This window comes from Pan paniscus, chromosome 7 (genome assembly GCF_029289425.2).
Source record: "Pan paniscus chromosome 7, NHGRI_mPanPan1-v2.0_pri, whole genome shotgun sequence".
Lineage (NCBI taxonomy): Eukaryota > Metazoa > Chordata > Mammalia > Primates > Hominidae > Pan > Pan paniscus.
This window is the reverse complement of record NC_073256.2, coordinates 22,455,628-22,472,351: the sequence shown is the minus strand read 5'-3', so window position 1 is coordinate 22,472,351 and position 16,724 is coordinate 22,455,628. Positions and strand designations below refer to the sequence as shown.

The 16,724-nt window shown below is 51.1% G+C and overlaps 1 protein-coding gene across 1 annotated transcript in view; it reads left to right on the top strand.

Annotated features, from left to right (window-relative positions):
- Positions 1–238: 238 nt before the first annotated feature.
- LOC129395909 (uncharacterized) overlaps positions 239–16,724 on the top strand; it is a 110,414-nt gene continuing 93,928 nt past the window's right edge. Inside the window, exon 1 of the mRNA XM_063607043.1 lies at positions 239–6,302. Within this exon, the coding sequence (XP_063463113.1) occupies positions 5,702–6,302 (601 nt within the window). The 5' untranslated portion in view covers positions 239–5,701. The remainder of the gene's footprint in view (positions 6,303–16,724) is intronic.

The window sequence follows — 16,724 nt, the reverse complement described above, 5'->3', positions numbered from 1 at the left end:
CCCAGGAGGGAGGAGGACGACGTTCCTCCCGAAGAGAAGAGGCTGCGGCTGTTGCTGGAGGGGGAAGCGCACAGCCCCAGGACTGCGAGGACGGGGAGGACGCGCCGCGGCCGGGCAGGGAGGAGATTGGCACCCAGACAGGTGGCGACGGCAGAGGAGTAAGTGACGCGGGCGCGGGGGTCCGGGGGTGCCGGGGGCGCGGAGGTGCCGGGGACGTGGGGTAGAGGCGGCGGGAGGCTCCGTGACCGACCCCGGTTTGAAGTTGGGAGGGCGGCCTTCATTCTGAACCCATTTAGGCAGCACGGGCAGCCCTCCTCGCCGTGGGCTGCATCAGAGCCCCCCCTGCCCTGTCTTGGGGTTGCTCCCGGATGTTGTCTGGGAGGCTTGCTCCTAGTGACATCCTCATCTCCCCGTGCACGTTACCGCATTCAGAGCTTGGGTCAGCTGGACACTGAACTCAGGTGAATTTTCTCTGAGATCCCGGGAGAAGGAGGACAGTTCTCAGGAAGGTTTTCCAGGGCCGATCACGGAAACGATGAGAAGGGAGAGGTCCTGGTCGGGAACACAATTACGGTGGCAGTGTAACGCCGGGAAACTTTATTGCGTGAAGTCCCTCTCACTCCCTCCACCTCCTTCTTTTACGTGGACTCTGCCAAAGACCAGGATACCAGAATGCAGGGGAGTGACCAAACGTAGTGGGACCTTGGGAATGCGAGTCTGAAGCCAGGCGGCTGGGGTTTGCATCCTGGTTCTGCCCCTCCTTAGCTGGCTGACATGGAACAAGCCACTTACCCTCTCTGAGCCTTACTGTCTTCAGTGGCAAATGGATCTGTCAACAGGCCCCATTGCCTATGGTTGTTACTGCTGAGATTAAGGGAAACTCATCCATAGAAGCACTTAGCGTTGTGACTGGCACATAGTGTATGGTGGATAAATGGGAGTTAGGACTAAAACTCATGCCTTGGTGTGTTTTTGCAGTGATGTTTTGTTCTGGGGTGCATCACAAGAGACAAGGTTCTTGGCTGGGCATGGTGGCTCAAGCCACTAATCCCAGCACTTTGAGAGGTCGAAGTGAGAGGATCGCTCGAGGCCAGGAGTTTAAGACAAGATTGGGCAACGTGGTGAAGCCTCATATCAACCAAAAATAAAAAAATAAAAAATAAAGCCAGCTATGGTGGTGTGTGCCTGTAGTCCCAAGTATTTTGGAGGCTGAGGCGGGAGGATTGCTAGAGCCTGGAAGGTCGGTCTGCAGTGAGCTGTGATCATGCCACTGCACTCCAGCCTGGGTGACAAAGTGATACTCTGTTTCAAGGAAAAGAGAGAGAGAGAGAGACAGACAGACCCACAAGAGTCTTAAGCCAGAATCTTCATGTTAAAATGCTTTCTGGAGGCTAAAATGATGATATGTTGATTATGAAATATTTAAAAGGCAGAAACCCCACTGAACTGTTTGGTCCACAGAGGGAAATGGGAATCGCATGACCTGAAGAATGATGGAGGAACTGAACAGAAACCATCCTTGTTTCCTGAATCTGAACGTGGCACCCTCTTTTCACGGTGTCTGTATCTGCTCAGTCTGGCGGCCCCTCAAAAGGAGGGAATCTTGATTTTCAAACTTAAAATTTGACCCAAAGCCCACTGCTGTCAACAATGCCCGCCAGATACATTCCTCTTCCCTTTTAGTTTCTATGGGAATACTCTCTTTGAAGAACCCATGAAGCAGTGTCAGGCTGGTGTGAGGATCAGCAGTGATTTCTTTGAGGAGGAGAGCCCGTTTCTTCACTCACAGGCCATGTCTGAGTGGATCCAGAAGAACAGAGTGCCCTTTTTTGAGATTTTGTCTGCGTAGACCAATAGCTTGGTAAAAGTGTCAAAACAATCCTCGTTCTTTAATAGCAGATTATTTTGGACTTTTCTCTGCAAGAAGCAGCATGGGCATTCAGATGCTTTTAAGGATAAAATGTTCTTTCTTATCACCAGGCCTGGTGCTCTGGATGGCTGAGGTTTTAATGTGACTTGGTGTTCCTTGGAGTGGCTCCCAGGCTGTGCTCTTGTGGTTGGGTAGCAAGGGATTTCTTTATTCGGTGGTGGCTATAGGATGTTTTAGCAGATAAATCGGGCCCCCAGGAGCACTTGAGTTCCAAGTCCTGCCCTGCAGGGCATGTGTTTATGGTGGAGATGTGGGGAGGGGTGGAGGGTGGGGGGCATTGATTTCCTGCCAATATCAGAGGTTTCACAGGCTTCTTGTGTATCCACAAATACCCATCCCATTGAGAAGGCCTAGAAAACCTGGCCCTCCCCAAGCCTTTATTGACCGCTTGTGAATGATCCCAGGGTGTGTCTGACCCACAGCTCCTCCTGGAGGGAGACAAAAGTCTCTCCTAGGTATCTGGTTATCAACCTCAACCACTTGCTGAGCCTTCCCCAAGACCAGGCATCTTGTCAGAGATTTCTGTGTTGTCAGGCAGAACCGAGCATTCGAGGGTAATAACTCACTGGAGTCCCTGAAATCCCTGATGGACGCACCAGGTAAAAGCATCCAGGGTTGAAACCAGATCAGGAAGGTTATTGTCAGCCTGGGGCTCCTGTAGAGGTGCATCCACGTTGCAGGGATTTTCCTTATGCTGAGGAGAAACCTGGGTTTCTCAGCTTTGGCACAGTCACAACATTTGGGGTCAGACCATTCGTGGTGGTGGTGGGGCCGTCCTGTGTATTGAAGGATGGTTAGCAGCATCTGTGGTCTCCATCCTCTAGGTGCCATTCTACCCTCCCAGCTATGGCTACCCCAGATGTCTCCAGATGGTTTCAAATGCTGTGGGGCAAGGGAGTGTTACGTGAGCAAAACCACTCCACTTGAGAGCCATTGGTCTACACTTGTGGAAATGTTTGAGGGTGAGAGTGTCGAGCTTGAGTCCCTGCTGTACCCTTTATGAGCAATGAGGTCTTCGAAAATTAATAGTACTCCAGGGGCCTCAGTATTCTCATCTATAAAATGTAGATAAATGAGATACACTTTCATAGGAAGGTTATATGGGATTTACTGAGATAATAAGACAGTACATGGAAAATACTTGGCATAGCATTTATTTATTTTTATTTTATTTTAAGACAGAGTCTTACTCTATTGCCCAGGCTGGAGTGCAGTGGCATGATCTCCGCTCACTGCAACCTCCATCCACCTCCTGGGCTCAAGTGATTATCCTGCCTCAGGTTCTCGAGTAACTGGGACTACAGGCGTGTGCCATCATGCCCATCTAATTCTTGAATTTTAGTAGAGACGGGGCTTCACCATGTTGGCCAGGATAGTCGGATCTCTTGACCTCGTGATCTGCCCGCCTCGGCCTTCCCAAGTGCTGGGATTACAGGCGTGAGCCACCGTGCCTGGCCAAACATAAACTTACTTTCTTACCTCTTCTGCTGAACTCTATTTGCTTCTTTTCCCAAACGTCTTTATCCAGAAGAGCTTTTAGCAACAAAGTTACCCAATGCCCTTCCCTAGTCTCTCCTTGCAACTGCCTCTTAGCAGGGGGTGGGAGGAAATCCTCGGCAGAACCAATTTACATGACTGTTTGGAGGACTCTGGCTAGCCCCAGAAGGTGTTTGCATTTTTAAATTGGTTACTAGTGTCAGAATGTTTCATGAGTAAGAGCCCAGCCTCTATGTTGGATGCCGTGAATTTGAATCTCAGCATTGCCGCTTTGTATATAACCAGAGGATGGATTTGGGGACCCAATGGATCTACCATGACATGAACTTGCACCAACATTCACCTGACCTCCAAAATGCCTATTCTGACTGGTAGACCCTAGTCTCAGCCTAGTGCCAGTTCAGAGCCTGTGTCCAGTGATCCTGCACAGGTCTCATTAGTTCCTTTTCTCCTGTTCAGTCATCCTGGTAAAAGGCTGTGTATTCCCTTGGGGGCAGGCTGGGAGAAAGATTGACAGTATAAATTTTTGACAGTGGAGCAGAGTCCTTTCTGGAGGGGAACTGGCTTCCCATTCAGACAAGGGACTCCGAGTCTGTGAACTGGCTTATGTCTGGAAATTGAATGGGGAGTGTGACTGTTTTTGTGATTCAGATTAGACTTCTGCTCACATGACCTAGAACTCTTCTGCAAACACAGATCAAGTAAAAATGTGGCAGGCTTCTTATCTATTTCACTTCTAGGAATGCCACGATCAGCAGGCACCATAGGTCTCTGCGAGTCAGGCTATTCTGGTTGCAACTTTGACTCTGCTGTCTTTTATGGTAACTGCATCCACCTTGCCTTTGGGGATTGAGTGCTCTGATCACTTGGCCCAAGCCCCTGTAGTGTGCCTATGTCACTTACCCTCTTTATACGTCAGTCTCTTCCTCTATAAAATGGGCATCCTCATTGCACCCACCCCCAGGGCTGCTGTGAAGTATAGATGGATTAGCATATGGAAAGTAATAGAAGAGGGTCTCAAAGCCCATGTGTCGTTATCAGAATTATTTCATGACAGGGGAGAACTGGAGGAGAGAGGAAGGTGCTCAACAGAACCATGTGCTCTCCCACCAGTGTTTCCTGAGCACCTACTATGTGCTGCCCACTGTGAGAGCTGTTAGGGTTGAAATAGGGAGCACAGCAGTGTAGGGGTCGCCATCAGGAGCTTAGTGGGGAGACCATTGTGCAACATGGTTCCAGAGCTTGGGGTGGGGAAGCTCAGGGAGTACAGGGGCCTAGGATCTTGGGCAGAATCATGGAAAGGACACAGCCTCCCCAGCCTCTCCTGCCTCCGCTGCCTCCCTGGCCTCCTCTGCTTCCCTGGCCTCTCCTGCCTTCCTGGCTTCCCCTTCCACCCCGGCCTCCCCAGTCTCCCCTGTCTCTCCTGCTTTTGAGGTGGGCCAGGAGCTGCTGGTGCTCACTTAGCCTGTCCTGGACTCTGGGTGTAGCACTTCGATGTCCAGAAAATACCTCTGGGTTCAGCTCATCACACAGCCAAGGAAGGAGCTCCACACTGACACTAAGGGTTCATCCTGGGCTCATTCATCAGGACATGCCTCCAAAATATTTCTCCTCGTCTCCTCCTTTTGTCCACCTGCATTGTCTCTGTGCCTGAGCCCCGGCTGGGGGTCTGCAAGGATCCCCTATCTCCTCTGCCCCTGCAGGGCTGGGTCCCAGGCAATCTGTCCACCCACCACGCCTCTCGCACCTTGCCCACCACGCTCCAGCCCCACAGTCCTCTTTTTGCTTCTTTCCCAGCCTCTGGGCTTTTGCACACGCTGTTCCCTCTGCCTGAACACCCTCCACTGGGCTGAGAACAACTCTCTGAGAGCTCTCTCAGCTGTTGCTTCGTTTGGAACAGCCGCTGCTGCTGGCCCTCTCCCAGCTGGAAGACCGGCTAGCCTCCTGTCTTTTTCAGTTCCCATGGCCCCAGCACTTCTCCTTGGCCTCCTTTGGCCGAATTGAAAATGTTCATTCTCAATGACTTCTCACCCAGCGCTGAGCCCCACTGGATGAAGGCAATGCCTGTCATGTTCACCACAATATCCCCTCCCCCATCACTACGTCTGGTCCACAGTGATGCTCAAAAAAGATCTGTTGGTAGGCAATGGGAAGGTGCATTCATGTCATCCTGCAGGAGGAATTCTCCACGAGTTTTGAGCAGCCTCGGGTTTCCCACCACCTCCAAATCATGGAAGACACAGGGTAAGAGCAAAGACAAGGTGGCTGTGGCCGATGTCCACCCTCTCGGGTGTCCCTTGTCTTCTCTCCTCCTTGGTCAGGGAGACCACCGGGTTGCAACCTGGCTGGGGCGGGGAGGAGATGCAGGGCCTGGCCAGAGCGGGCCTGGCCAAGGGCAAGGGACAGGGACTGCCTGGGCCTGAACAGGTGAGAGCGGCCCAGGCCCGGGTCCGGCGTGTCCGCGGTGCACGGGAGCGGCCAGCAGTGGGCGCCAGGGAGCCAGAAGCGGCCCGAGGAGGAGCCCGCGCCGGCCCCGATGCCCAGCTCCGCGCCGCGCGGACCCAGCAAGCCCGCGCTCAGACGCCCCAGCTCCGCCGAGAGGCCGTTCGCGCCGGGTGCTTCTTCTTCCCCAAGTGCAGGCAGAGCCCCTGGAGCCATGGCCAGCCCTTCCGGCAGCTCCGAAGCCACTGGCAAGCCTCGAGGCAGGGATGGCCGGCCCAGGAGGGAGGAGGACGACGTTCCTCCCGAAGAGAAGAGGCTGCGGCTGTTGCTGGAGGGGAGAAGCGCACAGCCCCAGGACTGCGAGGACGGGGAGGACGCGCCGCGGCCGGGCAGGGAGGAGACCGGCACCTAGACAGGTGGCGACGGCAGAGGAGTAAGTGACGCGGGCGCGGGGGTCCGGGGGTGCCGGGGGCGCGGAGGTGCCGGGGACGTGGGGTAGAGGCGGCTGGATTCTCCGTGGCTGGCCTCGGGTTGAAGTTGGTTACTGAGCGGCAACTCCGGCGGGCGCGGAGTGACAGCTCCTGACGGCCTCCGAGACGCCAGCTGCCCCTTCTCGGCTGTGTGGCTTCGACTTCCTGATTGTCCCACGACGTCCCTTGCTGGGAGACCCGCTGGACTCTGCGGCTAGCCAAAGGGGAGGGGAAGCCCCGCGTCCTGGGGGCTCCCAGCAGGGGAAGGGGCGGGGGTTGCCCTGGGCATCCTGTCTGGGGCATCTATGTGGGACTCTGTAGGTGCCTCTCACCTGGCGAGGGGCCTGTGGTGGGGGCAGGGGGAATTCCCTGGCGCCAGGCTTGGCCAAGCCCTGCTCTGCTGGGCTGCGGGCTGGCGGCGCTCACGCAGCTCCTCACCTGTCCCGCATCTTCCTGGTTTTTTTTCCCTTTCTATTTGGGCAGCGAGAATTGAGAGGAGGCAGATGGCTTCCATCCCAGAAATCGTTCTCTTTCCATCCCTACAGAGAGGGACAGAGAGGCAAAGTTCCTTGCATCCCCCGGGGCGCTGTCCCTATGAGCTCCCGGTTTCCTGCACACGTGGGCCCCTGAGTCACCGGGCCTGTGTGTGTGGGATGGGGCTGCGTGGCTAGCCTGGCCTCCTGGGGTTCACTTTCTGCTTTCCTACCCCAACTCTTCCTGTGTGTCTTTGCTGGCCTTCCACTGGGGAGGAACGTGAGTTTGGAGGGCAGATGAGGGCCCGCTGGAGAGCTGTACCCCTCAGTGAGGGCCGCCACCTTGATGGTTTTTGATGGATAATGGGGTTGACCTCTTTGTTCCTTCCACATGTTTTTATGTTTGACCATTTGCTCAGCTGAGCTTGTCTTAATAATTGGATTCGTGGTTAATGAGTCCCACATGGGAGAGAGGGCGGCCTTCATTCTGAACCCATTTAGGCAGCACGGGCAGCCCTCCTCGCCGTGGGCTGCATCAGAGCCCCACCCTGCCCAGTCTTGGGGTTGCTCCTGGATGCTGTCTGGGAGGCTTGCTCATGGTGACATCCTCATCTCCCTGTGCACGTTACCGCATTCAGAGCTTGGGTCACCTGGACACTGAGCTCAGGCGAATTTTCTCTGAGATCCCGGGAGAAGGAGGACAGTTCTCTGGAAGGTTTTCCAGGGCCGATCACGGAAAGGATGAGAAGGGAGAGGTCCTGATCAGGGACACAATTACGGTGGCAGTGTGACACCAGGAAACTTTATTGCGTAAAGTCCCTCTCACTCCCTCTACCTCCTTCTTTTACGTGGACTCTGCCAAAGACCAGGATACTAGAATGCAGTGTGGTGAACAAGCGTATTGGGACCTTGGGAACGCGAGTCTGGAGCCAGGTGGCTGGGGTTTGGATCCTGGTTCTGCCCCTCCTTCGCTGGCTGACATGGCACAAGCCACTTATCCTCTCTGAGCCTTACTGTCTTCACTGGCAAATGGATCGGTCTAGAGACCCCAGTGCCTGCGGTTGTTACTGCTGAGATTAAGGGAAACTCGTCCATAGAAGCACTTAGCATTGTGCCTGGCACATAGTGTATGGTGCATAAATGGGACTTAGGACTGAAACTCATGCCTTAGTGTGTTTTTGCAGCGATGTTTTGTTCTGGGGTGCATCACAAGAGACAAGGTCCTTGGCCAGGCGTGGTGGCTCAAGCCAATAATCCCAGCACTTTTCGAGGGCGAAGGGGGGATCACTTGAGCCCAGCAGTTTAAGACCAGCCTGGGCAACGTGGTGAAGCCTCATATCTACCAAAACAAAAACAAAAACAAAAACAAAACAAAACAAAACAAAAGCCAAGTATAGTGGTGTGTGCCTGTAGTCCCAAGTACTTTGGAGGCTGAGGTGGGAGGATTGCTAGAGCCTGGAAGATCGGTCTGCAGTGAGCTGTGATCATGCCACTGCACTCCAGCCTGGGTGACAATGTGAGACCCTGTTTCAAGGAAAAGAGAGAGAGAGAGAGAGAGACAGAGAGACCCACAAGAGTCTTAAGCCAGAATCTCCATGTTAAAATGCTTTCTGGAGGCTAAAAGGATGATATGTTGATAATGAAATATTTAAAAGGCAGAAACCCCACTGAACTTTTTGGTCCACAGAGGGAAATGGGAATCGCATGACCTGAAGGATGATGGAGGAACTGAACAGAAACCATCCTTGTTTCCTGAATCTGAACGTGGCACCCTCTTTTCACGGTGTCTGTATTTTCTCAGTGCAGCGGCCCTTCAAAAAGAGGGAATCTTGATTTTCAAACTTAAAATTTGACCCAAAGCCCACTGCTGTCCACAATGCAAACCAGACACATTCCTCTTCCTTTTTAGTTTCTATGGGAATACTCTCTTTGAAGAACCCATGAAGCAGTGTCAGGCTGGTGTGAGAATCAGCAGTGATTTCTTTGAGGAGGAGAGCCCGTTTCCTCACTCACAGGCCATGTCTGAGTGGATCAAGAAGAACAGAGCGCCCTTTTATGAGATTTTGTCTGCGCAGACCATTAGCTTGGTTAAAATGTCAAAACCATCCTTGTTCTTTAATAGCAGATTATTTTGGACTTTTCTCTGTAAGAAGCAGCATGGGCATTCAGATGCCTTTAAGGATAAAATGTTCTTTCTCACCACCAGGCCTGGTGCTCTGGATGGCTGAGGTTTTAATGTGACTTGGTGTTCCTTGGGGTGGCTCCCATACTGTGCTCTTGTGGTTGGGTGGCAAGAGGTTGCTTTATTCGGTGGTGGCTATAGGATGTTTTAGCAGATAAATCGGGACCCCAGGATCCCCAGAGTGCCAAGTCCTGCTGCAGGGCATGTGTTTATGGTGGGGACCTGGGGGGGTGGAGGGTGGGGGACATTGATTTCCTGCCAATATCAGAAGTTTCACAGGCTTCCTTTGTATCCACAATCACCGACCCCATTGAGAAGTCCTAGAAAACCTGGCCCTCCCCAAGCCTTTATTGACAACTTGTGAATGATCCCAGGGTGTGTCTGACCTACAGCTCCTCCTGGAGGGAGAGAAAAGTCTCTCCTAGGTATTTGGTTATCAACCTCAACCACTTGCTGAGCCTTCCCCAAGACCAGGCATCTTGTCAGAGATTTCTGGGTTGTCAGGCAGAACCGAGCATTCGAGGGTAATAACTCACTGGAGTCCCTGAAATCCCTGATGTACGCACAAGTTGAAAGCATCCAGGGTTGAAACCAGATCAGGAAGGTTATTCTCAGCTTGGGGCTCCTGCAGAGGGATTCCTTCAGAGGTGCATGCACGTTGCAGGTATTTTCCCTTCTTGCTGAGTAGAAACCTGGGTTTCTCAGCTTTGGCACAGTCACAACATTTGGGATCAGACCATTCATGGTGGTGGTGGTGGTGGGGAGGCCATCCTGTGTATTGTAGGATGGTTAGCAGCATCTGTGGTCTCCATCCTCTAGGTACCATTCTACCCTCCCAGTTATGGCTACCCCAGATGTCTCCAGACAGTTTCAAATGCCATGGAGCAAGGGAGTTGTACGTGAGCCAAACCACTCCAGCTGAGAGCCATTGGTCTACACTTGTGGAAATGTTTGAGGGTGAGAGTGTCAAGCTTGGGTCCCTGCTGTACTCTTTATCAGCAATGCAGTCTTGGAAAATTAATACGACTCCAGGGGCCTCAGGTTTCTCATTTATGAAATGGAGATAAATGAGATACACTTTCATAGGAAGGTTACATGGGATTTACTGAGATAATAAGACAGTACATTGAAAATGCTGGGCATAGCTTTTATTTATTTTTATTTTTTTTTTTGAGATGGAGTCTTACTCTGTTGCCCAGGCTGGAGTGCAGTGGCATGATCTCCGCTCACTGCAACCTCCACCTCCTGGGCTCAAGTGATCCTCGTGCCTCAGCCTCCCAAGTAGCTGGGAGTACAGTTGCCCACGACCACACCTGGCTAATTTTTGTATTTTTAGTAGAGATGGGGTTTCACCATGTTGGCCAGGCTGGTCTCAATCTCCTGACCTAAGATGATCCGCCCAGCTCGGCCTCCCAAGGTGCTGAGATCACATGTGTGAGCCACCACCCTGGGCTGGGCAAAGCATTGTAACACAGACAAAGCACAAAATACTTGGGCAATATCTTTCTACATTTGGGTTGTCTAGACTCCATCCTCCATCCCCTTATGTACTGGTGTGGTGCGGAGCAGAATATCACCCACCTAGACTGCAGAGTGGATTTGGGTGGCATCTTGGCTTTCTGCACAAGACTTGCCTGTTCCCCACCATGTCCCCCTGGTTCTCAGGGTCCAGGATTCCAGGAAGCAGGGATGTGGGCAGGCAGGGCAGGTGGCCCACCCAGTTCACTCCCACGCTGGGGTCCTGCAGAGCCAGCTCCCTGAGACAGGTTGTTTGGACCAACATCTGGGTTTCTGGATTTCCATTTGAGCACAGCTGGACTACACAGGCTGAAGCTCTGTCTGCCGAGATATAGATATTTCCCTGGTGACGATCTTTCAAGCTGACATGAAGACATGGCCACCTGCCGGAACATGTTGTGTCTCCTGTGGCGCTCTTGTAATTTGTGAGGCAGGCTCCTGAGGAATGCAGTGTGTAAGTGGGAAATGGTGGGAAGTTCTCGCATCCTCCCCTGGCCAAAAGTGCTGCCTGCACAGGTTGGTGGATGGTCCTTCGTGCAGGAAGAAGACATGAAGCACATTCCTGTTAGCTACAACAGAGAGGGGCAGGGTACACACTGGATATTTCGAGCCCATCCAGGGAAGCAAGTCTTACTATGCTGGGAGTACTTTGGAATGGGGACTGTGTTGCCCTGGGCTTTAATTATTTCAGGAACATTTAACCCCAGGGCTGGCAGGCTGGATCTTGATATGTGTTTCTCAGTTGGAAAGACTTTGGACCATACGGAGATGTCTTCTCAATTCTTTTAATTTCATTAAGGTTGTCATTTTTCTTCTCGTGGCCTCTGGATTGTGACACAGAATTCAAGGGACAGGAATGAGATGAGTTGGAGGCTGGGACAGGGGTCCCTGCCAGGGATGCTGGTGACTCACGTGACGATGTTGATGTGTGGAGTCCGGTGCCTGGTTTGGGGAATGTTCGTGGGATATGTTCCAAAGGACTGTCGGACCTATCAGGTACTGGAGGTGAATGGTCAGGTCTGATCTCAGGGCTGGCAGTGTCAGGCAAGGACAGGAAGTTGATGTTGGACTCATTGGCTGAGGTTGCTTGGGACCCAGTGGGCAATGTGTGCCAGGACAGATGGGTCTGGGGCTAGGAAGGCAGATTTGGGCTGGAGACTCGGGTTTGGGAGGCATCCCAGGTTGATAGTGGTTGAGGCTATGGAAATGACCGCGATTGCCTGGGATGAGAGTGGAGACAGACAAGATGGGGGTTTTGCTCTAAGCCTGGGGAGCCCACCTCCCAGGTTCAATCGATTCTCCTGCCTCAGCCTCCCAAGTAGCTGGGAATGCAGGTGCACGCCACCATGCCCGAGTAACTTTTGCATTTTTAGTAGAGATGAGGTTTGGCCAGGCTGGTCTCAAACTCCTGACCTCAAGTGATCGGCCCACCTTGGCTTCCCAAAGTGCTGGGATTACAGGCATGAGCCACCATGCCTGACCATTTTTAAATATTAATTTTTATGAAATATTTTCAAGCACATTTTACTATACATTGGAAAAGTCAATCATGATTTGAAAACTTCATCAGAATCCAATCAAATGTCAATTAACCACTTAATTGTGGATAGGTAAGGAGACTATTTTGACCAAAACATATTAGAACAATTAACACTTATAGAAATAATCAATGTTTTAATGTTTTAGTTGAATTAAACCATCTTTTATATTCTGGCCGGGCACAGTGGCTTACATTTGTAATCCCAGCACTTTGGGAGGCCGAGGCTGGCGGATCACCCAAGGTCAGTAGTTCGAGAGCAGCCTGGTCAACATGCCGAAACTGTCTCTACTTAAGATACAGAAATTAGCCAGGTGTGATGGCACACACCTGTAATCCCAGCTACTTGGGAAGCTGAGGCAGGAGAATCATTTGAATCTGGGAGACAGAGGTTGCAGTCAGCCGAGATCACCCCACTGTACTTCAGCCAGCCTGGGTGACAGAGCGAGACTCTGTTTCAAAAATAAATAAATACAATAGAATTCTGAATTTTATTTTTAATAATTATTTTTGTAAAGAGAATGTCTTGTTTATTGGAGTTGTTGAATTTATTGAATTGGCAAAAATTATGTACAAAAGGGTATACAACATGATGTGATTGAAGTATGTATACATTATGAAATGGCTAAATCAAGGTAAATAACATATCACCTCCCAGACTTATTTTTTTGTGGTGAGAACACTTAAAAAATCTACTCTCTTAGTGATTTCCAAGTGTATGATATGTTGTTATTAACTATAGGTACCATGTTGTCCCACGGATCTCCTGAACTTATTCTTCTCTAAAAATGACATTCTGTGTCCTTTGGCATCTGCCCACTTCCCCACTCTGGCAACCATCATTCTACTCCGCTTCTATGAATTCAACTTTTTTCTTTTATTTTTCTTTCTTTTTTTTGAGACAGTCTCCTTCTATTGCTCAGGCTGTAGTGCAGGGGTGTGATCTTGGCTCACTGCAGCCTTGACGTCCCAAGTTCAATCAATCCTCCCACCTCAGCCTCCTGAGTATCTGGGAGTACAGGCATGCACTACCATGCTCCAATGATTTTTGTATTTTTTGTAGAGATGGGCTATTGCTATGTTATGCAGGCTGGTCTCGAACTCCTGTGCTCAAGCAATCTGCCAGCCTCAACCTCCCAAAGTGCTGGGATTACAGGCATGAGCCACCATGCTTGGCTGAGTTCAACTTTTTTAGATTCCACATGTAAGTGAGATAATGTGGTATTTGTCGTTTTGTGCCTGGCTTATTTCACTTAACATAGTATCCTCCAGGCTCATCCATGTTGTCTCAAATGGCAGGATTTCCTTCTTTTCGAAGGCTGAATAGTATTCCATTGTGTACATACACTACATTGTTGCTGGAAGTTTAATGGAGGCCAGTTGGGGAAGGAGGGGGAGAAGATTCATTCTAAGTCTAGATGCTCCAGCACCCACCCAGGATGTGTGCAAGGAAGTGCAGGATGCTCCTGGTCTTGCAAACTGTGGTTTGTGGGACTGCAAAGCCCCTATCCTTCCACAGTCCTTTCTGTCTTGTTATCACATTTCCTTGGAGGAGAACCCAGCCTTGGTGGAGAGCCCTGCTCTGGCTTTGTCCCTCGGCATGAGATGGCAAAGGATGGTGCTGCTGGGAGACCCTCACGTCTGCATAGTGGGGGCTGTTTGCCTTCTCCGTTCCTCCTTCAAGTATCTGAGCAGCTCCTGTGTGCCAGCTGCTGATCTACAAGACGGATCGGTCCTTGGAGATCACGCTGTAGCAGAGGAGGCAGGCTGTAGCCCACAGGCCAGAACCAGCTCCCTGCCTGTTCATACAAATAAAGTTTTATTGGAACACAGCCACACCCATTTCAGTGCATATTGTCTGTGGCTGCTTTCCTGCTACAATGGAGAGTTGAATAGTTGGGACAGAAACCTATGGCCTGCAAAGCTGAACTATTTACCATCTGGCTCTCAAGAAAAAGGAAAAAAAATGCTTATCTTTGTACCCCGACAGTCTTAGATTAAGAGGACTTGTACCACCCTGACGTCACAGGCGGCCATGAGTCCAGCGACCCCTGAAATGTACACAAGTCTGGGCTAGGGTTCCAGCAGGTGAGTCCCAATTTTGCAGATCTTTGGTATCAGGGGCACAACCCAGGGTTTTGAGTGGGGTTTCCTCATCACTGTGGCTGCGCACTGGGCTAGTGTGCTTTCTGATTTTTGTATGGGGAAGAGAAAGGAGGGAGGAAATGGCAACTTGTTGCCCTGTTCTAACGTTTTCCTAAGATGGGTCTCCAGGTAAGGGCTTGGGATCTCACCTTGCACAGCTTACAAAACCCAGTGAGGCCGGCTGTCTTGGCGCTGCCACTCTGAGGGATGGAGCCCCCAAATGACTAGGAAGGGAGATAAAAGAATGGTTTCTGCAAGCTCAAGAACTGGCGTTACTGAAATTAACATTTCCCCCAAGTTTTACAATGTCTAGGCATGCATATTTAAGTGTCTGCCTCAAAAGCTCTTGCTAATAACAAGATGGTGCATTTCATTTCCTTTTTTTGTTCTCTGAGCAACATGCAGCTTCCTGCACAGCCCTCCTTGCAGGCAACTGCACAGAGGTGACAGTCCTCCTGACTGCCAGCACAGATCCCCAGGGCCTCTGAGGGCCCCGTATTCTGGGGGCAGCCTTTCCCCCTTCTATTTGGCCCCAGCTGGAAGGGGTCAGATTACCCACATCCCAGTACAGGGCTCCTGCCATAGCTTCTCTAGGGAGTCTGGCTTCCTCTGACCCTCTAGAACTCACCAGCTGAGGATCAGAGCCCCGGGGCAGGAGCCAGGGCCAGGGGGCATTGGGGGTGGTTTGAGAGTACAGTTCTGGAGGGGGGCAGGGCGGGCCAAGGGAAAGCTGCTCAGGGGAGACTGCAAAGAGATGGCAGAGTTAGGACAAGAGGGCCGGGCATGGTGGCTCACACCTGTAATCCCAGCACTTTGGGAGGCCGAGGTGGGTGGATCACCTGAGGCCAGGAGTTTGAGACTAGCCTGGCCTACATGGTGAAAGCCTGTCTCTCCTAAAAATACAATAATTAGCCAGACATGGTGACACCTATAATACCAGCTACTTGGGAAGCTGAGCCACGAGAATTGCTTGAACCCGGAAGATGGAGGTTGCAGTGAGCTGAGATTGTGCCACTGTACTCCAGCCTGGGCAACAGAGCAAGATTCCATCTCAAAAAAAAAAAAAAAAAAAGTCAGGACAAAAGAAGGAGGGAAGAGAAGGGAGCTGTGGGGCAGCAGCCAGGACCTTAAAGGCACAGAAGAGGAAGTTTGGATTTCCAATTCCAAAGGACATGAAGACAAAGTCACACACCTTTATTTAACCTGTTCCAGGTGAGGCTGAGCTTTGTGTATTTTCCTTGTTTTCCTTTACCTTGTGTTCAGGCTGTTGTAGAAAGAGGTACACAGGGGATCTGTGTGGTGCCCTGTTCTGGTGGCCTTCAGGAAGCATGGGGTGCCCTGGTTTCCTTGGCTTCGTGTCCCCCTTTCCTCCTGCTACCCCTGACTGTGCACCCCACCTTATCCCTCAGACCATCCTCCTGAATGGGCCTGGCCAGGGCTTGTGTCCTTGCTAGTCTCTAGGAAGGAAGACTCTGTGGCTTGAAAGCTTGTTGGCTTAAGTTGCAAGGTGTAGGTGCCTGGGAGGGCATGTGCATGGCCCTTTGACTGATCCATTCATGTTTTTCTTTTTTGACTCTGTTCTATGTTGTCCTGATGGAGGGGTAAGCCCCTGCCTTCTGCCTTGCCTGCCTTGGACTCTTGCAATTGGGCCAGATGAGAGGGTCCATGTGGTCTGAGAATTCAAGCAATGCAGGCCAGGCATGGTGGCTCACACCTGTTATCTCAGCACTTTTGGAGGCCAAGGCGGGTGGGCCAGGAGTTTGAGACCAGCTTGGTCAAAATAGTGGAACCTGTCTCTACAAAAAATAGAAAAGTTAGCCGGGCTTGGTGGTGAGCACCTGTAATCCTAGTTATTTGGGAAGCTGAGGCAAGAGAATCACTGGAACCCAGAAGGAGCAAGTTGCAGTGAGGAGGAGGTTGTGGTGAGGAGGAGGTCGCAGTGAGGAGGAGGTTGCAGTGAGGAGGAGGTTGCAGTGAGCCGAGATTGTGTCCCTGGACTCCAGATTGGGCAATAGAGCGAGACTATGTTTCCAAAAAAAAAAAAGTTATATAGAAAACAAAAACTAAACATCCTCTTGATTCGCTTTTTTTGATCTTGCGTCGCAGAGGTAACACTGGGAAGGGTTGGGGTATACCTCTCCGCACCTTTTTCTTTGATTTCTTTTTATTTTCTATTCTACGTTCTGAGATACATGTGCAGAATGTGCAGGTTTGTTACATAGATATACATGTGTCATGGTGGTTTGCTGCACCTATCAACCCGTCATCTAGGTTTTAAGCCCCGCATGCATTAGGTATTTGTCCTAACGCTCTCCCACCCCTTGTCCCCCACCCCCGACGGGCCCCGGTGTGTGATGTTCCCCTCCCTGTGTCCATGTGTTCTCATTGTTCAACTCCCACTTATGAGTGACAACCCGCAGAGTTTGGTTTTCTGTTCCTGTCCACACCTTTTTCCTCTGTACACGCAAGCACATGTATTTGCATATAAGTGTTTATTGTAACTTTTTTAAAAAGTAAAAATGGAATAATG